Here is a 26,544-nt window from a genome sequence, read left to right on the forward strand (position 1 = left end):
GACCCAAGACGTCAACTTTCCTGCTCCTCTAATGCTGCCTGGTCTGCTGTGTTCCTCCAGCTCCACACTGTGTTATCTCTGATTTTTATTGGTGTTGGGTGTCCCTGGGGAAAAAGCAGATGCAGTGGGCTGAGGATGCAGGTAGGTTGTAAAGCCTGCTTTGAAGCTTAATTTAAAAAAAAACTAATGAAACCAAGATCAGCTGTCAACCTTTATACCCCTCTTATTTACGCACTCTGTCGTGCCACACCCTGTGACATTCTGCCTGTCCCCATGCCACCTCACATCTGTAATGTCATCCTGTTCTCTTCTACTCACCCATCAGGCTGTCCACACCTTTCATGACACTGTCCTGACTTTGTCTTATTTTTGTTAATAAATCCTGAATCATGCCAATACATCACCACTAATATCTTGTGCAATAACCTCGTATATGGCATGTTATTGCAAGTCATCTCGAAATCCAAATACAGTGCATCTACTGGATCCTGTGACAATACTGTGCCTTTAAGAGAGGAGTTCTGTCCTGTTTCTCTTGCAGAGGGGGTGTTGTCACAGTGGTGTGAAATGTCTCCTTCAGGCGGGTAAACAGCCTTGAGTTCCCTCTGGGTGTGTTTTATTTAAAATAAGAGAGAAGAATCATGACTTTCAGGGTGCCCACAGACCTAGGAAGGCTTTTAGTTTTGGTGGTTTTTGGTGGATACTGGAGCTAAAAACTTGAGTTCTCTGCTGCTAGACTGTAGTCTTAAACTGTGAGCCTACCTCTTCACAATCAAAAGGGGCAGATTTTTCTTCTGGACTGCAGAGAGGCAGCAAGTGAGAATGATAACTGTGTAAATGTGTTGCTGAATTGCCTTTGCCAAGGTTCTTTAAGGGATACTGTCTATATTGGAACAGGTGATGATTAGTGGTTAAATAATACATTATCTTGTTGAGTATTCCCATAGAGTAAAGCTTTGCCAGTTCTTCTTTTTGTTGCATTTTAACTGGTTATAAGAATAAAGCGTGTTTTGATTAAAGCTTAGTGGTGGACCAATCAGATCATGTCTGGAACACAGCATCTTACATTTGCCTTCTTTTCTAAACAAAAATATATATAAAAGTTAGGGTCTAGGCTAACTCCGTGATATACTTTTGGGGGAATCTGGTCTAGTCTATAACAGCCCCCCTTTTTTTTTGTAATAGAAACTGCTGCAGAATCTTTCCTCCTTTAATCACCTTGTTTTTTTCTGATATTTTGAGATGTTTATAGTGTCCTCCATTTGCGAAGACCAATGCAAAATATTAGTTTATCTGCCCTTTCCCTGTTTACCATTATTTGTTGCACAGCTGCATTCTCCATGGTCACCATACTCAATTTTGCTGCTCTTTCTCTACTCCCATAGAAACTGCTGCAATTTGTTTTTAGATTTCTAGCCAATTTACTTTGACAATCAAATTTTTCCACTTTTGTTAGCTTCTTAGTCATCTATACTAAACTTCTCAACGTTGTCCTTGAATGTTATATAGTTTTTAAAAAATTCATGTCAACTAGTTCATATTACTTTGATTTCCATCGTGTTTTGGAGAAAAATACTGAACAGAGCTAATGAAGATGAATGTGTTTCTCTATGCTTCCTTATTCTAGTTGTAAATTATTTGATATTGTTTTGAGATGAGTGATTGATCAGTGTACTAAAATTTTGTGCAGAATGGTGAGTGTTTTAGAAATGTTTAGTTCCGTTTCCATATAAATCATCGTGTAATTTCAAAGAACAACTCTTCTGGTGCCCGTTTATTTAGTGTATGTTGTGTCTCACTGGGGTAATTTGCTAGAAATCAAGACTCGATAATCCTGAAGACATTGCAAGAGTTTAAAATTTTATGAAAATATGCAAAATTCCCCAATTTACCTATATTTTAGACCCCGATTGCTAGAAAACACAGACCAAATTTATGTACTTAGCTAGAAGAAATAGTAATTCTTGCTACAGGTAAAAAATTATGAACAGTCCACTCTCTACTAGTCAAATCTGCAATATGCAAACACACACACATCAAAAAATCGTAGGTGTTATGATGGAGGAAAAGACTGGGAGGATTGTTCAGTGGTTCCTGTCCACAGGACTCGCTGAGGCAATCCTTTTCCTTTGTTCCTCAATCTTCCTTCTCCAGATACTTTTGCTTGTAGGAGACACAGAGCATCTGGTTCACGCTTATGAAGCATATCACTTCCTGATTAAGAGCCACAGCTTACAGCAACTGATAAGGGGAAACATACTGGCTTTTTTCAGACCTTTTCTGATTTTTACTGCAGAGGTGACCACTCTCCTTTTCAGCGCCCCGATGGCTTTTTCCCAAACATTCACTCCCACAAGTCATTCCACTACCTGAGAGTGAGTCACATAATTGTTGGCAGACAGAAGGCCTTTGACATCAACAATGGGTCATCACTCCCCAGACCACTCAACTACTTGTTGAAGGCCAAATCTCCATCTGTACACTAACTTTTAAAATAATTCTTCTCCCATTTCAGTCCATAATCCAAAATACAGAAAAATAATAGTCTTTATAGTCTGCAGATTTTTATAGTACCTGAAATGTAACATTTTATAGACTGATTCAATATTTATTACATACCCTATGATTATTTTGAGGAAATTTGATTATTCAAGATCTTTCTTTCTAACTGTCATGTTGCTATTTATGTCTGTCTCCCTCCCTTCTTAAACCATTCACCACTTTGTATGTCATTTGATCTTTTTTCAGCTTTTGTTTTTGCTTGCTGTTGGATGGCATTTGGTGAGTAGAGAGTCAGGTAGGGTTCATGGTGTTGTGTTGCACGCTACATTTCAAATGACTGAAAGGAGATGCACACGCCAGATGTTGCCAGAACTGCTCGATTTCTGGAAGGGATTTGGCTAGTGATGCATGTGTGCAGGAATGTAACAGGCAGGCAGACTATGGGTTGTGAGAGTGACCTGGACAGAATGATACACCTCTAACATCGCTTCAATTGAATCATTTCAAAAAATAAACTTTGGAGGGATTGTTTCATCTGTAATTATAATCAAAAGTTTCTGCTTTACAACATCAGTTGTGGGTAGGAGCCTTGACTTGATATTATATGCTCAAATCTGTGTTTGTTAGTTGAAAGCAGATGCTGCTGCCTAATGAGAGTCAGCAAGAACTGCAGATGCTGGTATCAGAGATAGAAGTGTAGAGCCGGGGGAACACAGCAGGCCAGGCAGCATCAAAGGAGCAGGAAAGTTGATGTGTCAGGTTTGGAATCTTCAGATAAACCCGAAACGTCAACTTTCCTGCTCCTATGATGCTGCCTGGCCTGCTGTGTTCCTCCAGCTCTGCACTTTATTACCTCTATTGCTGCTGTTTAATGTTGTGAAGTTGGTATCGTACTTTTGGCTTGGAAGGCAGGACGTTAGAATTTGTAAAATGCTAGGTTGGGAAAGATTGTGCGGTCCCTTTATAAAAGTTTTTTTTTAGGCTTGGAGATTAAAGTCTGCAGGCAGCAGCAGATGCACAGAGAGTTCTTGAAATTGAAACATTGTGTCAAAAGGCTATCCTGTTAGGAAGCAATTCAGCATCTTACCAAGGCAACAGGTTTTTGAATTTAGCCAATTAATTTAAACCAGGCCCTAGATACGAAAGCCCAATTAAATTTAAATCTAATAGTTTTGACAATCGTGGAGCAATCCAATGGTAAGAAATTAATAGGTCGTCAAGGGTATAAAAGAAGAGGACATTTGAAAATCCGGGTGAGAGCAAACTGCCATCTGCTAAGAGAACAGCTCTCATTAGCCATCAGCTCTAAAGAAAGAGAAAATCACTGGCTCTCGCAGAAATCTCCAAGATCTCAGAGTAAGCACCATCTACATAAAGGTACTATGGCACTCCTAGCTAATATTTCTGACACAGGAATTCGCCAGAGGAAGGTGTTCCTGACTGGAGGACAGTGAAGAAGGCAAAGAACATTCTGGAAGACTTATCCTGGCTTTAATTTTGACAGATTAAGCTTTAATTTTTTTTTATTAATTTGGTTTAGGTAAGTGGGACATGTACCTATTGGAACAGCATACTATTAGAATTTTGTTTTATTTAGGAAGAGTTGGTAGTTAAAGGGGAATTGTTTGGTTTGTTCGTAGTTCTGTTAATTTCTTAACTGTTAGAGTTAGGTAAATGAATTATTACTTGTTGCTTATGGATTGAGTGAAACAATTTTATTTTCATTTAACCTCCTCTTCATAACAGATTGGGAGGTGAGAGGCAGGTATACCACTTTTCACATTTCCTTTAATAGATTGAGGTGAGGCGAGCTTCTCTGGGTGTTTCGGTTTTAATTATCAGAGAAGTGTCGACCACTCCTTCATAACATAAGCATGTGTAATGGGGACAATTTCCCAGGAAAAATGTGTTGTTTAGTCACCCAGCTACGCCACTGTTTCCTTTCAGTTTTTATAAGCTTTGCTATGTTTGGAGAAATTTTGAGAATCTTTTTAAATGAACAGTAATTCCAGATGAAAAGCTACATGTTTGTCTGGAAGGGAAATGGTGCCAGAACTTTTGTTACTGATATGGAGGTAAGAATAGAAGCTGCTAAGCATGTAATTCCCCACTACCAGCCAGTGTGTAGACTTGCAGGCACCATTCTGCCAATTTTCCTCAAGGTTGTTTTTGAGGTGCTTTTGGTTACCCTTCCCACTTGCTTTGATGGATGTGGCTTACTCAACATTCAAGCTGTTGGGTACCATCCTGTACAAAGCAACAGACTTATTCGGCATCCCACCCACTTCCTTACGTGGGCACTTTCTTCAGTGTGCACAGAGACTGCAGTGTGTATTGTTGGCCATATTTTGAACATTTTGAGCACTTTTGGGCTCTCGTACATTAAAAACACTTTTTTTTTTCCCCAAGGGCTTATGTCAGTGTGGCAGACAAAGGGACACAGAATTTGGTTTGTGGTTCATGTCTATCCTATTAACAAAATATTCCTCCTTTAAAATACCATGTGAGCAGTTCCCAAATTCCCACAATATTTGGTCTTTATCCAGCTCTATCCAACAGAGGATACTAAACACAGCGCTCCATGTGTTTGAGCTGCGCAGTTGGAATCTCCTTTCTTTCTGATATCAGGCTGGCTCTTATCCAAGAAGGTGGGTCTCGGAGGTCAGGGCAAATCTTCTCCTGAGTCTTTTTTCGTTGCTGCACAGTCTTCTGTAATGGATTTTGCTGTGAGTCTTCACTGAGAGGGTGGCTTCCAGATGTGTGTTCTTATCCCCCTTGCCCCAGACCTTCCTCAATGTTGGACAATGGAGTTGTGACCGGGCATCATGATATCCATTGGGTTTGCAACCAACGCCATTCACAGCTGCCATGCTGGGTAAGTGTAAAGTGACTGTACTGAAGCAGTGGCTGGAAGTGAAAGTGCCAGGAAGTCTGATTGAAACCTCTAAAATACACAACCCTCAGGCTGTTTGTAACTGGTTCTCCCTGACCCTTTTTGACCTCTTAGACTTTGGTTTCCACTATTCCCTGCAGCTGATAGCTGTTGGCTGCAGTTTAGTTTGGCTCGTTTTTTTGTTGGGCCCAGTTTCTCTGGCTGTGGGTCAATTTATTATATCCAGATTTGTGTCTGTAATTGCTTGACCACAGTATCATGCACAAGTTTCATTGTTGCAACTTGCCAAGGCTCCTTGATCCTTTCAAGTCTGACCTTGTACTCTACTACCTAGAAGAAGGGCAGCCAAAGACTGATGACACCATTACCTGCAGGTTCTTCACTTAGTTCCAACTCAAGATGGCAAGCAATTATATTGGTGGTCTTCACTGTTGTGGATTCAAAATTCTGAAACTCCTTCCCTCACAACAGTGTGGATGCATTTACACTGCATGGCCTGCAACAGTTCAAGAAGCAGTTTGCTTTCTATCTAGTGATCCCTATGGTTAAAAAAGCTTACTTTTCCTTTTTTTGCTGGATCAAAAGCTATACTAGAAACTGATTTGCCATCTTCTCTCTCTCCTCACCCTCAAAAGAACTACTGCCTAGAATGACTAAAATCAGTAGCTTTCAGGTGATGACCTATAGCTGGGAAATGAGCACTCTTCAAGTACGAGTTACTTTGGATTTGTGGAGGACTGAATTTATGGAGAATGATTTGTGATTTTAAGAAACAGTAAGTACTCAATTTTCAAAAAAAAACTGCGAGTATTATCAGGGTGCTTATTGAAGGAAATGTGCTTTTTGTATTTGCATGGTTCTTTCTTTTTAAAAGAACTGAAACCAACATGACTAACATGGTAAATATCAGATAATTAGCTTGCATCAAAAGAATTGTGTGTTCTCATAGCCATGAATTTAAAAGCACATATTCCAGGAGAGTCAATTCCAGCACTGTAATTATTTAGACATGCATTAATCTGAATCATTATTGCAGTACAATTATAATGCGTAATCTTTCAGGCATCATTATTTCCATTTGTGAAGGCAGAAACATGTAATGTGTAATTTGAGTTCTACGAATGTTGAGATGGGAGGACTAATGTGGCCCTTTTTCCTAATTTTTCCCCCTTTTTTTTGTAAGAATCACTTCAGCCTTATTTCCACCCATTCCATTGGTGCACTTTTACTATTTTACATTTGTTAATTGATGTTTTTGGTAGTGTTTAATTGTATGTTATGCTCTCCGATCAACCTGAGTTTGACAAAGAAGTGCCAAATGACATACTTGTGCTGTAATATTCTGTGCTTCTGTTTCCTGGAACAAAGCTGGGCTATTGGTAGAAAGTGTTGTAGGCATTACTCTTTTCATTAGTCAAAACCATCATGATTGATGAGAAAATCTGCAGGAAAATGTGGCTGATAAGCGGAAAAGATTTGGCTTTTGACTTAAGTAGATTTCTTCTTCTAATTTAATGGATCATATTTTAATAGTGAGCTCTGTATAGTCCAATGAAACAGTGTGAATCTTTTTACGTTAGACTACATCTGAGTATGAGTGATTTTTTTTTTTCAGTTTCTGACAAAGTAACTATTTTCTACTCAGCTGGGTTTTATTTGTTGGAAACTAATTTCAGCGCTGTTCAAAGTTTCCATGCATACAGTAATAGGATTTGTAACTCTATGGGACATTGGCAAAGCCAATCCGCCTATTTCTTCTGGATACAAAACAATTAAGCCTGAAAAAGATCTGCTGGAGAAGATAATAATTTCATTTGTCCACTGGTCTAACCAAATGAAGGTGGTAAGGACGAAGAAACATGAAAAGAATTTGTAATGCCAAAACAGCAGCTGCAAAAATGTTACTTGTTTACTTTAAATTCGCTGGATCAATCTGCATATCAAGTTTTTTTAAGATAGCTTGCCATTCTATTTGTTGAAATATTGAGCATTGAACATGCCTTTTGAATAGAATCAAACTTAATATTGACGTATTGGATACAGAAGAAGATTGATCAGTTCAGTGATCTAAGTTGCTAATTGACAACCCATTTAATCATGTTCTCTATCCCGACTACCTAATCTTTTGAGGGAAGATTCTCCAAACATAACTCATAATCACCAAATATTGATAAGTAAAATTCCAAAATTTTAATAGATATTCATGTTTGAACGGTACAACACTTAACCTGCTTCCATGCTGTACATATTCTCTAAACCTGTATGAACAAAATCAGAGCTGTAGTTCCTTTGCAGTGTTTGATCATCTCTATCTATATCTCTACAAAAATGTGATATTTATTGGATATATTTTGAAGAAATTACTCCTTCCACTGCAACTACCTTTTACTGCACATTAGTTCAATGCAACTGTAATTTGCAAAGAAAAATAGTTTCATCTCGTCTCACTCGCGTTGATTCATTTTAAAGCTGTATTAATGTGTGCACAGACTAGTAGTCATTTTTATCATGCTTCTATTTATATTAATAATGCCTTTCAACAGTTAAGAAATCTTAATTATATCTCCAGTTTGTCTTTTCTTCAAATAAACCAGAGTACTGTGCCTGCTGGAGATCTAAAATAAGAAACTGGAATGCTGGAGAAACTCCGCATCTGTGGAGAGTGAAATAGCGTTAACATTTCAAGTTTCACAAAGCACCAACATCTTCAGAAGAAGAATCATATTGGTTTTGAAAAGTTGGCTGTTTTTCTTTCTCTGCAGATGCTATCAGACCTGCTGAGTTTTCTTCAGTACTTTCTGTTTGTGGTTCAACTTTGTAGATCTTATCGTGTATTGTGGACGCCACAATTCTGTTAGTTATGGATCACTGAATGTCCCACATAAGAGATCAATGCGCGAGATTAAAATGCATGGGATCGGGGGAAGTGTATTTGAGATGGATAGGAAACTGGTTGGCAGAGAGGAAACAAAGAGTAGGAGTTAATGGGTCCTTTTCAAATTGGCAGGCAGTAACTGGTGGTGTGCCACAGGGATCAGTGCTGGGACCCCAGCTATTCGCAATATGTATTAATGATTTGGATGAGGGAACAAAATGTAACATCTCCAGGTTTGCAGATGATACCAAGTTGGGTGGGGGTGAACTGTGATGAGGATGCAGAGATCCTTCAGCATGATCTGAACGGGTTGAGTGAGTGGGCAAATCAACGGCAGATGCAGTATAATTTGGATAAATGAGGTTATTCACGTGGAAGCAAAAACAAGAAGGCAGATTACTACCTGAATGGCTGTAAATTGGGAGAGGGGAGTGTGCAGCGGGACCTGGGCATCCTTGTGCAGATAAGCACTCTGGCGCAGCAGGCAGTAAAGAAGCCAAACAGTATGTTGGCCTTCATTATGAGAGATCTCAAATACAGGAGCAGGGATGTGTTGTTGCAGTTGGAGAGACTGAGTAGATTGGGATTATATTCATTGGAATTCAGAAGATTGAGGGGGGATCTTATAGAAACATATAAAATTATGAAGGGAATAGATAAGATAGAAGTAGAGAGGATGTTTCCACTAGCAAGTGAAGTTAGGACAAGAGGGCATAGCCTCAAGATTAGAGGCAGCAGATTTAGGACTGAACTGAGAAGGAATTTCTTCACCCAGAGGGTTGTTAATCTATGGAATTCCTTGCCCAGTGAAGTAGTTGATGCTACTTCAGTAAACGCTTTTTAAAAAAAGTAGTTTTTTTTGAACAATAAAGGAATTAAGGGATACGGTGAGAACACGGGTAAGTGGATCTGAGTCCACGAAAAGATCAGCCATGATCTTATTGAATGACGGAGCAGGCTCGAAGGGCCAGACGGCCTACTCCTGCTCCTAGTTCTTGTGTTCTTGTACAGGACCATAGTGAGACCACACCTGGAATATTTTGTGCAGTTTTGGTCTCCTTTTCTGAGGAAGGATGCTCTTGCTCTCGAGGGAGTACCGCGAAGTTTTACCAGGCTGATTCTGGAGGTGGCGGGTCTGACATATGAAGAGAGATTGACTAGGTTAGGATTGTTTTTGCTGGAGTTTAGACGAATGAGGCAATTTTCATAGAGACTTTTAAAATTCTACCAGGACTGGACAGGATAGCTGCAGGGAGTAAGTTCCCGATGGTGAGTGTATTTAGAATCAGGGGTCACAGTCTGAGGATTCGGGGTAGACTGTTTAGGATGGAGATGAGGAGAACGCTTCTTCACCCAAAGAGTGGTAAGCCTGTAGAATTCCTTAACACAGGAAGTAGTTGGTGCTAAAACACTGAATGTATTCAACAGGCGACCAGATACAGCACTTGAGGCGAATGACTTAAAGGCTATGAGGAGAAAGCAGGATTAGGCTATTGAGTTGATGATCAACCATGATCGTGATAAATGGTGAAACAGGCTTGAAAGAGCAGGAAGAGGCCTTTCGGCCCTATCTTCTATGTTTCTATGTCCCAATTAAGATGGGAACCCGGACTTGAAAACAGTATTATGTGTACCTAACAATAGATGTTGTAATGTTAAAATCATCTTGTCCAATTGTAATCTATCTAGCATTTGATAAATGTTGTGAACATTGTCTTGTTTAAGTTTACCGTCGGTCGTTATAGCCAACCTTTTCTGATGCCCACGTTTTTGTATGCGCATGCAGGAGCACCTTGTATGAACCTACAGTAAAATTCATGCGTTACTCCATAATCCAATTGCTTCAATTGTTCTTATTGCTTCTAAAGCTGTGTATCATCAATCCACAAAATTTTGCCTTAATTTCTAAAGAAATTTTTGAGTAAATTCACTGGGGGGAAAGAAAAGCACAATTATTTTCTTCCATTGTACATGAAATTATTATTTAAATTGAGTCAAGATGTACCTTGTGTCTAATATACCTCATTTCATTTGTTAAACTGAAATTTTGACCGTGGTCCTCTGAATCACAGCCACTTTCAGAATATGTGGTATAAAGAAATAAAAGAAATCCAGTAGAATTATTATCTGGTCACCTGACAATATCAACAAAATGGAAAAAAATTAAAGTACCCTTTGTAAAATAATTGCTGAATAACAATACATTAAGTTGATCTATTCCCTTCAGTGCAACAGAACATCCCAGTGCTCCTCATAGGACCTTTCACAAACAAAACTTATAGTAAACTCTTTGGCAGTCATTTGAACTGTCCTGTGTTTAATTAGTTTCGATACTTTCCGTAACGTTTCGTGTTTACTTAATTTCAAGTCTCCTGTCCTGTCTCCACTTCTGCTTAAACCCTCACTCATCTCTTGGTTTCCTTCGAGACTCAATTATTCTAATACAAAGAACAAAGAGTAGTACAGCACAGGAACAGGCCCTTTGGCCTACTAAGACTGTACTAATGACGCCTTTCTGAACAAAAAAATCTTCTGAATTTACGTCGTCTGTATCCCTGTATCCTTGTATTCGTGTATCAGCGAAGATGCCTCTTAAACGTTGCTGTTGCATCTGCTTCTACCATCACCTGTGCCAACGCATTTCAGGTACTTATCACCCTCTGTTTAAAAAAAATACTTGCCTGTCATATTTCCTTTAAAACTTATCTCTTTTTACCTTAAACCTATGTCCACTGGTGATTGATGTTTTTACACTGGAAAAAACACTCTGACTGTCCATATTATATGCAGAATAGTTTGTTGCTAAAGATATGTGGTGTTAGGGGCTTGAAGCCTGACTAAGCTGACAAGCCTGCCAAGCAAAGCTGCTGCACAATCAGTAAACCTGATTGGGGCAGGAAAGTGGCTCAGAATTAGTCTTGACTCAAGATACTATATTTTGTGGTTGTCCCATGCAAACCTTTGGTGAAAAGCTATCCTATGTTTATGTTCTCTTAATTGTGATGAAAGGTCAGTGACCTGATGGATGTGAGCTGCTGAACATTGTAGTTGCTTTTTTTTTTAAAAGCATGAACCTTCACATCCGAGAAGCAGTACCCTGTAATACCAATAACTCTACATTGGTAGCTGCAATAAAATGAGACATTGTATTTGAACTGTCTGTTGAAAATACATGGCGAGCACCCTCCTGTGTTGCAGTCCTGTATAGTGGCAGCCAGTGTTCCCTCTAATTACTTCTGTATGTAGCAGCGATTTCCAGAACCAACATCCAAGCCGTGGTCTGTCTAAGCACTCCTATTGCAGTGTGCAGAACGTAATTCCTACTGACTGGAACTTAAAGTACTTAGTGGTATATGCCCTGGCAGAATGCAGCAGATTTCTGTAATACCAGAGCCAAGCTTTCTTTGAGCCACCACGGGTGTTGATCTCTGCAACCACTGCTGCACAGTTGCATTTGTCAATTGAGATGGCTTCTCGTTGCCATCCCAATAAAAGTAGCTTCCTTTCTCTCCAGTATAGACTTCAGGAGAACATCTAGGAAAGCTTCACTACAGCGTGGCACCACTTTTGACCTGATCTCATGACATCACCAAGGTGGGTGGGGACGATGTACAGAGGTTGAGTTTTTAAATGTGGCACCTGGATGTTGGAGTCTAGAGCTCATGGCAGGCTTCAGAATTTCCTGCTTATAAAATTTTGGCACTTTACACGTGTGTATGTAATAAGCTGAGAGAAATATAATCGAATGGGAATACCTGACCTGCTCTGAAACAGAAATCCTGCTCACTTTTTGGATCAGCCATGACACTTAGCCTCAGAAAAAAAAAATTATGCCCATTGAGTACAGATACTGAATCTCTATAAAACTTTGGTTAGTCCACTACTGGAATCTTGCAGTCAATATGGTCACCACACTTCAGGAAGGATCTAGGAATCCTGGAAAGGCTGCAGAGATAATTTACCAGAATGATTTCAAGGATGAAGAATTTTAGTTATAAGGCTTGACTGGAGAACTTGAAGTTGGTTTCATTGGAACAAATTAAATTGAGGGGAAAATTTGGTAGAAGCGTGCAGTGTTTTGATGGTTTAGATAAGGTAGACAAAGCAAAACTGCTAATTAATGATGGTAACTAAAAAGGGGGACAGAGGTTTAAAGTTATGAATACAAGATGCGAATAAAATTTTTTTACATAGCAAATGGTCATGATCTGGACCTTAGATGACAAGGTGTAGAGCTGGATTAACACAGCAGACCAAGCAGCATCAGAGGGCAGGAAAGCTGACATTTCGGGTCTGGACCCTTCTTCAGAAGCTCTGCACCTTGTTGTCTCATTCTCCAGCATCGGCAGTTCCTTCTATCTCGTGATCTGGACCTTAGTGCCTGCTGTTTACTAAAATCATTTACTGGATTGAAGAAATAATGTAAGAAACCTGGAATATATTGAACAGTTATATAATTACAAGTATGAGAATGGACTGAGTTAAATCAATTGATCTAATTGCAAGTAGAATGTGAGCTTCAAATAATGGTTAAAAGTCCCTGAATAGCAATGGAATTTACAATTCACCATGGCCTGGGAAGCAGGGATTGATGTAAATAAATAGTTTAAAGACTAAAGTTGACAAATTCTGCAGTTATTGAATTGACACATCTAAAATTAAAGAACCCTTGCCTATTATTAGTTTTGTTTATTTTGAATCAATACACACTTTATTTGAAGCCATAAAAAGAGAAATAAACTTAAATGAAAGTATCAGCCTGTGGATGGCAGCACTTCATCACTATTGACAAGTTTGGTCTTGCCTGGTTTAAGTAAATCACAGTAAAATGCTCACTGTTTGTTTATAAACTAGAAAATGAATTTTTGTTTCACTGCAGCCACAGACAAAAATAAGTGATTTGTATAGTTATTACCCATGTTTACAGTTCTAGGGTCTTTAATGTAATTTGTTCATTTTTAAAATTGGCAAGTTATAAGGATTTTGTAGTGGTGTGAGTTGGAATACTGATCTGAAACAGATGGGACTAAAGTCTCTCTGAGGGTTCTAAGTGAAATGTGTTTGGGCAGCCCATACCCAATTCCCAACAGATGAAGACCAAAACACCATTACAGTTCACAGTTGGCACAAAACTGAATAAATCTGGCAAGTTTATGAAATGTGTTTTTAAATAATTGTCATTGAAACAACAGAAGTTGTGGCCACAATATTTACAGTTTGTTTGCTGTGAAATAACTATGTGATACTTGCAGGAGAAAATTAACATGTTTTTGTGAATTTACTGCTAATAATAGTGACATCTAGTGATGTAAATTGTAACTGAGTATCAGAATCAAGAAGAAAAATGACCACTAGATGGTGCTGATATTTTCTTGATTTCTGAAGATCGATCTGCTTCAAATCAGGATGCTGAAAACTTGATGTGAGGCTGATTTCATTATACATCTCTTCACTTCCTGGCATTCTGAGCATCCGTTTCTTCACAACACTTCACTGCTGTTTTCTTTCTCCATTTGCCTGTTCCTTCCTTTTTTTCTGTCACATCTTTATCTGTGACATTCTCCAACCAGACCAGATTTCCTTGTTTAACGAAACAACTCAGCCCTTACGAAATGAGTTTTAATTCCATTGAGCTTTCTTTCTTTCATTCACTATCTGTTCTTTTTTTTAAAGAATCCATTCTTCCTTGCTGCTAATTTGCATTGATGCTAAATTTTGAAGTTGAGATTTTTTTTTTGGGAAGATCTCTTCTGATCTTAGATCAATTCAGTAGTTTTTGCCCTTCTGCTATTAACATAGTATGTAATTTAGTAGGCTAAAGCACACTATATTAATAAGAGACCAGTTAAATATCTTTGCCACATGCCTCTCATTTCCTGAACTTTATACAGTGGGTATTTAAGCAGAACGTTCGAACAGTTGATCCTCTGTCTTTTGCTTGGTTAACTGATCACAGTTGGAATTGGCAGTGGAGGTACTGAAACTGGCCTGATTGTCTCCAGGTTAGGGAGAGGAAAGTCAGCCAGGTGGTCTGCTTCTGACCACTAGCCACTGACTCCTGCTGTAAGTTCAGAATGTTTGGACGTCAGTTGCACATGTAGCACACAGCTGTGTTGACTCCCATAGTTGATTAGTTTCACTGTTGAAACTTACTTTTGAATAATTGCCATCTAGTTGATGTATTGAAGGGCAACTATGTGCCAGTAACTTGACAAGAAGTCAAAATTGTCAGGAAAGACAGAAATTTGGAGAACGAAAATCCATGAGGAGTAAGACCTGAGCAAGTTCGGAATAGATATAGGCATCAGAGACAGGAGGCCTGAGACCAGGAGAAGTGGGACATGAATAAGATGAATAGATACATCATGTTTCAGTCAAACGTTCGGAAAAAAATCCAAAGGTGATCTCAGAAGAAAACTGGCAAATGGTAGATATTTCTCCCTCCTTTTACTACTTTATCATTACTGTTCTGAGCTAGGACATTTGGTTTAGATGAAAGGCAGAAAATTCAAAAGTTTTATATTTATGTAGAAACTGACACTTCAAAACTTGAAAAACTAATTACTTGAGCGGAGTATGATAGAGATGACAGGTCAGGTGATATATTGTTGATGTACCATGGTGGAATTGATGGACACCAGTTGATTAAAAGCAATTGCACCTGTAGTAAATGACAGCAGCTTGAGAATATTTGGGCTTAGAATTGTGGAACTGGAATTCCAGCTTCTGGAACTGGAATGCATTAGGATGAACACAGGGCATAAGAACAGAAGTAGGCCATTCAGCCTCTTGAGCCTATTCTGTCATACAGTGAGATCATGGCTGATCTGTTGCCCAACTCTGTATACCTGCCTTTAGCCCATTTCCCTTAATACCTTTGCTTAACAAAGTTTATCTACCTCAGATTTAAGGCTAACGACTGATCTAAAGTCAACTGACATTTGTGGAAGAGAGTTCCAAACCCGTCCCACTCTTTCTGTGTAGAATTGTTTCCTAGCAACTCTTCTGAACAGTCTAGCCCTAATTCTCGGACTACACTCCCTAGTTCTAGAATCTCCAACCAGTGGCAATGACTTACCTTTTATCTACCTTGCCTTTTCCCATTAAAATCTTGAACACTTTCATTAGATCACACCTTAACCTTCTAAGTTCCAGAAGAAAAATAGGCCTAATTTGTCTAATCTCTCTTTATAACTTAACCCCTAAAGTCCAGGTATCATTCTTGTAAATATACATTGTATCTCTCCAAGGCCAAGATATCTTTCCTAAGGTGTGGTGCCCAGATCTGCTCTCGGTATTCCAAATGGGGTATAACCAATGTTTTGTTTAGCTGTAGCAAAAGTTCTGCATCCTTTTACTTCAGTCCTCTAGATATAAATGCCAGCATTCCATTAGATTTCTTGGGTGTTTTTTTAATCTTTTAATCCAGGAGATAACCACAGCTTACGTTCAATGCTTCACGTTTGGTTTGTGGTCAGGGACAGGAGGGTGTGACTCATGTACAAATCTGGAAAGTAGCACTGGGGGAAGTCTTAATCTTTGCACTTGTTCAACAGGTACAGGTTTTTGCAAACTGAATGGGTGACAGCAGAAGCTTCCAGGAAGATGAGCAAACTGACCGCAATGCTGTGTTTTGGTGGGTTGGGGAACGGGTAAGGTATGAACAGTTTAGAGCTAAACTAATAAAAGGAGAGCCACCAAGATCTCTAGGTTATCGCCTAACCCATGAGCAGCAGATTAATATAGGGTCAGTAAGATCAGAAAGTTGAGTATGTTCCTTAAAGATTGGTGTGTAGAAACAGGTTTTGATTTGTGCGCCGACAGCAGTATTGGAGAAAGAAGAAACTCTTTGTTTGCGGCAGGCTTCCCGTGGACCATGCTAGAACCAGTTTTCCTGCAAATGGAATAAGCACGGCTGCAGACAGTGATTGAATTTTAATAAGGTAATGATATAGAACAAGGAGCTGTAGTGCCGGGTAGTGATACAAGCAATGATTACCAGTGAGGATCGGAAAGGACAGAAAGTACATACTAAAAAGTGATCTTCAAATAGGATTGAGTAAAGGAAACTAGCAAGATTAAAGGCCCTTAATTTGAACATACATAGCAATTGTGGCAAGGTAGGTGAATGAATAGGGAAAAATAGATATAAATGAGTATGATCTGGTAGCTTTTGCAGCAATGCGATTGCAAGGTGACTAAGCTGAAAACTCAGCTTCTGTAGCATCAGAAAAGGCATGAGTATTGGGATGGCACAGTGGTTAGCATTGCCGTTTCACAGCGCCAGGGACCTGGCTTTGATTCCACACTCAGCAACTGTCTGTGTGGAGTTTGCACGTTCTCCCTGTGTCTGCTTCGGTTTCTGCCGGGTGCTCCGGTTTCTTCCCACAGTCCAAAGATATGCAGGTTAGTTGGATTGACCATGTAAAATTACCCATTGTGTTCAGGGATGTGTAGATTAGGTGCGTTAGCCATGGGAAATGCAGGGTTACAGGCATAGTGTAGGGGGATGGGTCTGGGTCTGGGTGGAATGCTGTTCAGATGGTTCGTGTTGACTTGTTTCCACATGGTAGGGATTCTGAGCATTCCAAGGATTCTTAGGTGATTATGTAAAGCAGGGAAAAACTGGAGTTGAGATGGGAAGAAATCAGTTCAGTAGGATAGGAATAAGTTGAGATGGTGGGTTGACTAGGTATAAATATTGGAAAGGATATGGAAGGAAGATTGAATTTTTAACTTGGGGATTCTTGACATTTCAGACCAATAGATCATAGAATCAGTGTGGAAGCAGCCCACACCAACCCTCTGAAGAGCTCAGACCCTCCCCACTGACCTATCCCTGTAACCCTGCATCTCCTATGGTTAATGCACCTATTCCTGCACATCCCTGGACACTATGGCAATTTAGCATGGCGAATCCACCTAATCTGCACATCTTTGGACCGAGGGATGACACTAGAGCACCTGGAGGAACGGGGAAAATGTGTAAACTCCGCACAGACAGTCGCCTGAGGGTGAAATTGAACCCTGGCGCTGTGAGGCAGAAGTGCTAACCACTGAGCCACTGTGCCGCCCTAAGTAAAAGGAGAAGGAAGTTAAGAAGCTCTGTTAATAAAGGATGAAATGTGTACAGCGGTGAAAAATTATCTTGGCTTTGAAAATCAAGGGGCAGAATACGTTCTGGATTGAGATGGAAAATAGTAAGGCGAAATATTTGCAGGTAGGAATAGTCCCTGCACTTTAGGATGGTATAAATCTAATCATGCAAAATTGTAATACCGTTATTGTGGGTGATTTTTATCTCAATTGTGATAATGGTTTATAATATTTTATTGTTGTTTGGGAATTTAGACTCCCAAAGGAAGTCTCACTGTGGCATAATGTTAATATCACCAGACCAGTAATCAAGAACCCTAGGCAAATATTCTGGAAACATTGATTCAAATTCCACTTTTAATTCCAGAATTTAGTAAATTATAAAGTATGCCCTTTCGAGAAGGAAGCTGCCATTCTAACCTGGTCTGGCTGACATGTGATTCCAGATACAAAGCAATGTGGTTGACTCTTAACTGGCCTGTGGGCAATTAGGGATGGGCAATAAATGCTAGCCCAGCCAGTGATGCCCACATTCGGTGAATGAAAATTTTTTAAAAAGCCTAATGCTGACCATGTAACCATTGTTGATTGAGATTTAAGAAAAAAAATCTAGTTCGCTGATGCCTTTTAGGGAAGGCAATCTGCTTGTCCTTATCAAGTTTGGCCAGCATATGATTTCAGACCTGCAGCAATGTAATTGACTCTTAACTACCCTCTAAGATGGCCAAGGAACCACTCCATTTCAATTAGGCATACAAAATAAATGCTACTTTTATTTTTTAAAGGAATTGAAAGTAGGGCTAAGTGGATATTAATGTGTGTAGCATCTAGTATACATAAGTATGTCACTCAGCAAGCCCCACTGCCAGTCTTAAATGGGTTGTCAGTGTAATTCTTTGTACACTCGGGATTATTCAGAAAATATTGCCTAATTGAAGAATTACATCTAATGTTGGATATTGCTGCAGGTTTTGAAAGTAAGGGTATGATCAGTACCTTGCTTGTTCTGAATAGCTGAAGGGAGACGGTAATAAGATCTACCATTCTTGGGACGTATGACCTAAATATCTGGCATCATACTAGCATAGAATATGAATTTCAATGTTATATAGTAATGCACATTAGTAATAATTAATTAAATTAATACTACATAAACACCAAAAAATTTTTGCAAATAGAAAAAAATGTACATGTTTGGCACTTTCAATTTTTTTCATTTGTTTCAATTCAACAATCTAAGTGATGTCTATTCACAAGTTCATTTCACAGGGTGATGTCTTGATCAGTCAGAATCAACCTTGTTGTTCTAAAACTTAAAGTCTGGCAGTTATTTGTCAATCATCATTCATCCTTGGTGACACCTTTAACAGCAAGGACACTTGCCAACCAATCAACACTCTCGTAGTATAAATGTTGGTTTTCCACTATAAGTGGTATTCCTGTGAAATATTCAGATGAGTGTAATGCAGCAGTATTCAAATTCTGTACTAGCAAATGACCATCAGCTATAATTATTATGCCACAACCATTTGCTAAATATGTATATTATTGAAATTTGGTAAATGCCAAATTATTCCTATAGCAAAAGATTATTTAAGGCTTTTCCCTTTCACTTGTTTTGTTTCATCTTACATGATTCCATGTCCAAATGGCAGACTATTAGATTGCTCTCCTGACCCTACTAGAAGGTGCCATTTGTGGTTGCACTCAGTCCAACCAGTTTTATTTCTGGCAAACAAAATATCAATTTTGAAGTCTGTCGTGTAGCAAAGTTTGCTTGCAACATTAAAGCATTCAGAGTAGCTCAGCTGTTCTGTGCAAGGCTGGTCATATAATTCAACCCATAGTGAAACAGTTTGATTATTTGTTCAGTTAGTTCTCCTAACTAACTGAGAAATCAGAGCTTTAATTGTCTTGATGGCGTTCTTTTGTGTTGTGTTTCAGAACACTGAAATGCAGACTTGACTAAGGTTTCAACATCATAATGAAGCCGTGGAATGACCAAAAGTTATTGAAAATACTTAAGAACTTTGGAATTGATGCTGACAGTTTATTTGTTAATTTTGAGATTTCATAGGTTAAGGAAGCATGAAACATTTGTACATTGCTAAAATCAGGTTGACAGTCAGTTCTGTCCAATGGTAGCCTATACAATACATTTCCAATATCATTATTTTCATTAGTAAGGGGATATTTTCTTGTTCATTTTTTTTTCGCACCGTTTAGTTTTCCTTTTTTTTGCTACACAGCATTCACAGCAAAAAGTAACTTATCTAACGCAGTTATTTCTTGACAATAAAATGCTTGACTTGCTTTGAAACTTATATTAATTCCATACTTGGCATGATTTCTGCGATGAGACTTGTTTAGTCAGGATAGTAAGCCAGAAAAAAAAGTTGCTTGAACTAATTGCAACCACAAATGGCACCTGTTAGTAAGTTGAGAGCGAGCTAGTGGCCTACCATTTTTAGATGTGGTGTTGTGCAAGAAAAAACAGAACAAGAAAAAGGGGAAATGTTGAAATAAAAAGTTATTTAAAAAATACAGTTTGGTATTTACCAAGTTAAGACGAAATGCAAATAGCCTGTAGTAAAATAAATATAGTTCAAAGTAATTGCTGTGAATAAGAATGCAAGAAAAGGAGGAGTCATTTGGAAGGACAGAACTTGAATATTGCTGAAAATAGGAGTCAAGCTATCAAGTCTTTTTGCGTTCAGCAGGACAGAGAGCGCATACCACATTTCAAAGGGAATAATGATTTTATATTGCGGAATTTTTGGACTGTCTTGTTGAGTCCACGATGAAATTATTTGACAGCATGTTCAATACTTCAGCAAGACAAAAACAGCAGAAAGCCTTATGGCCCTGAAGCCTGGTCTGCCATATATTAAGATAATGGCAGATTTGATCTTGCCCTCACCAAACAAGATTATGCTTGTTCCCCATAGTAGCTGCAAAGGCGGCAAAGACTATCATCAACATTGTTCCATGTGAGTTAGTGGAAAATGTGCTCCGAGAGTTTAGATATGAGGCTACTAGTTTGAGGTAGACTTTACCATTTTGAGGCCATGAATCATTGAAGTAATAACATTTAAATATTAAAGCTAGGCTTCAGACCAAGGTTGTCAGAGAGGTTTACAGCACAGAAAAGGCCCCTTTAGCCCATCAAGTCTTTGCTGGTCAAAAATAAGCACTTAACTGTTCTAATCCTATTTTCCAGCACATGGTCCATAGCCTTGTATGCCTTGGCATGTAATTCTCCATCTAAATATTAATACAGTGTTATGAGAGTTTGTGTCTTTGCTGCCATCGCAGTAAAGTTTCTGTCTGTCTTGAGCAATGAAGCTAGACAGCATGCCTGTGTATAAAGCTCGCCGTGTATTAATTTTGTAAGTGCATTGTCGGCAATCTTACTATTCTGCTTTTTAGCTTTCCAATTGCAGGATTATTTAAAGATTTTGTTTTTAAATCTGTAAACATATCAACATGATAGATCAAGTTTTTTGAGCTTGGAAGCCTTAAAATTTGAATGTGAAGAATGTTTTTTTTTATGTTTTTGATGATTGAGATTATATAAATGTTTGGTTTTTTTTCAAAACAGGACACGAAATCAGTAGTGTTATTTTTCAAGCCTTCACTTGCAAGGAAACACATCATGGGCTTAAATGATGCAGATATGGATGAGGAGAGTAAAGAGTAAGTAATTACCATTATGATTATTTTTAAAGTGATAAATTGTTTAAAAGTCTAAACTTTAGAATGTTTTACAGTTGTTGCTCTTGCTCTGTCAGAATTCTGTCTTGATAAATACTCTGAGCTATCATGTTTCAATTATTAACATTTTGAATCTGTGTATCATTGATAAAGCAGACATGTATAAAACTGAAAGGAGTCTGCTAATTCCCTTGTTTTTGAGAAAACGGTGCTTCTTTATCCTGTTAGCTATCCAAATTTTAAATTTGTGCTAAAAACAGAAAATGCTGGTCAAACAGCATTTCTGGAGGGCAACTCCGATAATGTTTCATCTTATCAGAAAGGAGTATTGTTCAATGTCTCTGTCCCTTCCCTGCAATATCTCCTGTCTCTGCTTCCAAGGGATCAATGTTTGCTTTTATCTTGGTTCCTTTTTATATACTTATGAAATCTATTAAAATCTGTGTCTTTATTCCTGGCTAGCTTGCTCCAATATTCTGTTGTTTTCCATTTCATCATTTTTTTGGTGCTCCTTTGCTGGTTTCAAAGCCACTCCCAATCCTCAAACTAGCCACTGTTCTTTACAACATTATACCACTACTTCTAACCTCCTTAGTAAACTTTGGGTTTTCAATAGAGCGAATATTTTGTGCACTTTTAATTGTTATTTTAAATGCTTCCCATTATTTATTTACACAATATTTGATATATGTGCCCAGTTTCATTCAGCCTGGTCAAAGAAGCAGGGTTGTTTTGGAAAGTTACAGAAATTTCTGGCAAGCATCAAAAATAATCACTGTCTCAAGCTGGTGGAGAGTGTGCTTATTACTGCAATGTGGAAGTTGATCATAACGAAGTCAATAAAGTTGGATTTTTCCAAGGTGTTGGAGATCATAATGTAGGATAGGAAGGAAAGTCACTTTTGGAGATGTGTTTGCTACATTTGGATAGCCAAAAGTGCACCATAGGCAGCAAACCTGCTGAACTGGACACTGTAGGTGAGACTTTGGAGGCATGGCAGCTACATTTACAGATGACACAAAAATAAGTAGGAAAGTATGTTTGTGAAGAAAAGAAGGCATTTGCAGACTAATTATAGTTTGGTTAAGTGGGCAAAAATCTGGTAGGTGGAGTACAATGTGGGGCAGTATGAAACTTTTCAGTTTGCCAAGGAGAATAATTAAAGCAGAATATTACTAAATTGGAATTCTGTGATGCAGAGAGATTTATTTGTTCTAGTGCACGAGTCTCAATGTTGGTAGGCAGATGCAACAAAGTTTATGGAATGCTGTTTGTTATATTAAAAGGAATTGAAAACCTAAGTAAGAATGTTGTGCTTCATTTTTGCAGGGCATTAGTAAGACCACGTATTGAATACTGTGTGCACAGTTTTGGTCTCCTCATTTAAGGAAGGATTGGGGACATTTCATATGGGATTTTCTGAATTGATAGCTGTCTTATAAGGATAGATTGATCAGATTGGACATATTTTTGCTGAAGTTTAGGAATATGAAAGCTGCCTTGATTGAAGTATATGCAGTCCTGAATGGCCTTGACAAGGTAGACTTGGGTATTATGTTTCCTCTGGGTCAACCAGACAGGGGACACTGTTTTAAAATTAGAGATCACCCTTTCAGGCAGAGATGAGGAGAAAATTTGGGATTGTGGGAGGTGTAAAGAAGAGTTTTTTAGGGAATTGTGCGATGTGGGGGCTGGGGGTGCTGATTGATGATGGCAAGCAGCCAGATAGCTACCTGAAGGGTCTATTAAGGCTAATAACAGAAGCTAACAGGAAATAGAATCATAGCAATAGAAACTGAGTAGGAGTAGGTCATTCAGCCCTTCAAGCCTGTTCCACCATTCAATATGACCATGGCTGATCTTCTGTTGCAGTGCCATGTTTTCTCCTCATACCTCTCAATGCATTTAATATAACATTTTATTCTGTGACTGGGCCTCCACAGCCTTCTGCAGTTGAGAATTCTACAGGTTCACTGCCTTTTCATTGAAAACATTGTTCCTTACCTCATTCCTAAATGGTCTGCCCCATATCCTGAGACCGTCTCCCTGGTTCTGGACTCCCCAACCTGCATCTAGTGTGTCCAGTCCTGTTTAGAATTTTGTATGTTTCAATCAGATCCTTTCTTATCTTTCTAAACCGTAGTGAATACAGACCCAGTCAAACCAATCTTTCCTCATATGATGGTCCTACCAGCCCTGGTACTAGCCTAGTAAACCTCTGCTGCATTCCCTCAATGGAAAGTATGTTATTTCTTAGGTCAGTAGACCAAAACTATACACAGTGCTCCAGGTGTGGTCTCATCAAGGTTCTCTATAACTGCAGTAAGACACACCTACTTCTGAACTCAAAATCTTTTGCAGTTAAGGCCAATGGGTGTGTTCTGGACCAGTGTTTTCAGTTCATACTGTTAATTTTCACAATCACAGCATCTTACCTTTTAAACAACTGACATAGTTGATTCGTTATCCTCAAGTATAAATGGTTGATAGTGCATCCAAATATTATTTAGGAAATCGCTAAAAATTGATGTCACCCAGAAATGATTTGATGGCAACTTGGACGAATGTGGTTACTATCATCATATTTTTCTTGGAACCGGAACAAACAATCTTCAACTCCCATTGGCCTATTGTGCCAATAAGCGATAAAATGTCTGTTTGTTCAGTTTCAATTAGTGGTTTAATTTTTTTACCTTCTGTAGACACTTAATTTTAATAATCTCATTTAACCTTTCAAAGACCATGATCGTGCACTATTCTACCAGTCAGTGCTACCAGCTGTTACTTGTGCGCTGTCTCAAATCGAAGGCCAGCTTTTTCACAGATTCAGCCAGATTCTAATTGATTGATAGCCTGGTGAAAGACATTTCTAACTTGGAGGTTGGCACCATCTGTAGTTGATGTAACAGTGGCTTCCTGAAAAAAACTATGAACAAAATTTATATAATCTAAACAGAGAAAATTGCACTTGAATGTGTTTGTTTTAATATATTGTCAGATGTGTTGAATTTTTAAGTGCTTCAGACATCTTTCAGCCCTGGGACTCCATCCAAATCTATTAGAATATATACAGAATAGCTGCATTTAATTAGTGTCTTCAGCACATTTTTTTTTCTCTCTTTCTCATATGTTGCCAAGTAATTCACATAAAACAAATTATTTTCAAGTGTAATGACTATTGTTATCTAGTCAAATATTGTAGTTGTATGTACGCACAATTACCCGCAGCAATAGGATAAATCTCTTTATTTCTGTTTGCTGAGGGAATGAGTAATATTAGAACTTGATCCTCCAAATAATGTAATAGGATCTTTTGATTTTCAATGGAATGAGTAAACAGCATAATATGTCACTCAAAGGATGGTGTCCACAATTGCTAACTTAGAAAAGAGAATGTTAACCAAACTCAATCACTGTGACAGTTTTTTTTACCCTCCAGAATGTTTTTCTTGTGAAATGAATGAAAGTGGTGTGGAGACCAATTCCTCCGCCTAGAATCATTGAACCTAAGAGGATAGAGGGGAAGGGTGCATTTAGCTCAGCATTCATGTGTCAGCAGTAGAGAGCTGTCCGGTTGGTCAAAGTACCCTGCTTTATTCCCAGAGCTTTGTAAATATTTCCTTTTCGAGGTTAGGTCTAATTCTCTTTTTATTTGCTATTGAATCTTTTCTGGCAATCTTTCAGGTCTAATTACTAATTGTCTTTGGAAAAAACTGTGGTGAGCCACCTTCTTTGAATTGTTGCAGCCCATGTGGTTTAGGTACGCTTGAAGTGCTGTTCGAATTGGGTTTGACCCAGGTGAAGAAACAATGTTGATGTTCCAAGTCAGGATGGCATGCAGCTTGGAAGGGAAGCTGTAGATAGTGGTTTTCCCATGTATCTGCTGCCCATGTCCTTCTAGATGGCAGTGGTCATGGGTTTGAAAGGTATTGTCTAAAGATCCTTGGTGAATTTCTGCAATGCATCTCAGCTGATACTGAGCTTCAATGTGAAAGGAGTGAATATTTTGTGGATGTGGTGCCAGTCAAGTGGGCTGCTTTACCCCGCATGGTGTAAAGCTTCTTGAGTGTTATTGGAGCTGAACTCATCCAGCCAAGTTTGGAGTGTTCAATTTGCATTTCTGATTGGTGCCTTGTAGATGGCAAACAAACTTAAAGAAGTCAGGAGGTGAGTTATTGCTGCAGGATCCCTCGCCTCTGATCTGCTCTTGTAGCCATAGTATTTGTATTTATCTGTCTGGTCCAGTTCAGTTTCAAGTATCTGCAGATGGAAATCCCTAGAATATTGATAAAGGAAGTTCAGCATTGACAGTGTCAAGGAAGGGTTGTTGGAGACAGTGTTTGCCTGGCATTTGGGAAGCATGAATGTACTGGCTTAGCTCAGGCCCAGGTCTTCCTATATTTGGATATGATATCTGAGGAGTCCTAAATTGCGCTCAGCATTGTGCAAATCATCAGGGACTATTCCCCTTTGACCTTATGATAGAGAGAAGGTGATTGAAGCAGCTGAATATGGTTGAGCTTGGGACACAAACCGAAGGAAAGGCTCTTGTGGTGCAATGGTAGCCTCCCTACCTCTGAATCAGGAGGCCTGGATTCAAGTCCTGTCTTACCCAGAGGTATGTTATAACATCTCCAAGTAAGTTGATCAGAAAACGTATCTTAAGAAACTCCTACAGCAAAGCCTTTGCACTGAGATGGTTTACCTCCGACCGTAAATATCTTTGTTTATGCTAGGTATTATTACAGTTATTGGAAGGTGGTCCTGTTGTTGTCATTGACTTCAGGTTTCAAGGGCTCCTTCATTATACGCTGTCAAATGCTACCTATCAAGAGTAGTCACTCTGACCTCACCTCTGGAAATGAGGTCTTAAGTCCATAGTAAAGAACGGGTTCAAAACCAAGGCTGTGATGAAATCAGGAGCTGAATGGCCCTTACAGAATTCAAACTGAGTGTTAGTGAGTAGGTCATTTGCTAAATAAGAGCTGCTTGATAGTAGTGTTGACCATGCTTCCTGTCACTTTACTGATGATTGAGAACAGACTTTTTTTAGTGTACATTCCTGCATTGTGGGTGTTGCTGGCTAGTTCAGCTTTTAATGCCCATCTCAAGCTTCCCTGGAGAAGATGGTATTGAGTTGCCGCCTTAAACTACTGATTCAGTGGTAATTGACTGGGTTTGAGAGCTCTTTTGTGCAAGGCATACCTGGGCAATTTTTCATGTTGCCGAATAGATGCCAATGTTGTAAGTATACTGGAACAGCTTGATCAGGACAAGGCTAGTTCTGGAGCGCAGGTTTTCAGTGTTATCATCAGAATGTTGTTAGAGCACAGAACCTTGTCAATATCAGTGCTTTCAGCCATTTTTAGATATCGTGAATTGAATCAAATTTTCTGAAGACTGGCACCTGTGTTGCTGGGGACCTCAGGAGGTGGCTGAAGGGATTGTCTACTTGACACTTTTG

General features: G+C 38.8%; 1 protein-coding gene across 5 annotated transcripts in view; it reads left to right on the top strand.

Annotated features, from left to right (window-relative positions):
• LOC109913432 (zinc finger protein 644) overlaps window positions 1–26,544 on the top strand; it is a 148,677-nt gene that overhangs the window by 66,474 nt on the left and 55,659 nt on the right. For all 5 annotated transcript variants that reach the window (XM_048601932.1, XM_048601931.1, XM_048601933.1 and 2 more), the window contains one exon: window positions 20,968–21,062. In XM_048601932.1, the coding sequence (XP_048457889.1) occupies window positions 21,022–21,062 (41 nt within the window). In that variant the 5' untranslated portion in view covers window positions 20,968–21,021. The remainder of the gene's footprint in view (window positions 1–20,967; window positions 21,063–26,544) is intronic.

This window comes from Rhincodon typus, chromosome 10 (genome assembly GCF_021869965.1).
Source record: "Rhincodon typus isolate 14 chromosome 10, sRhiTyp1.1, whole genome shotgun sequence".
In the NCBI taxonomy this organism is placed as follows: Eukaryota; Metazoa; Chordata; class Chondrichthyes; order Orectolobiformes; family Rhincodontidae; genus Rhincodon; species Rhincodon typus.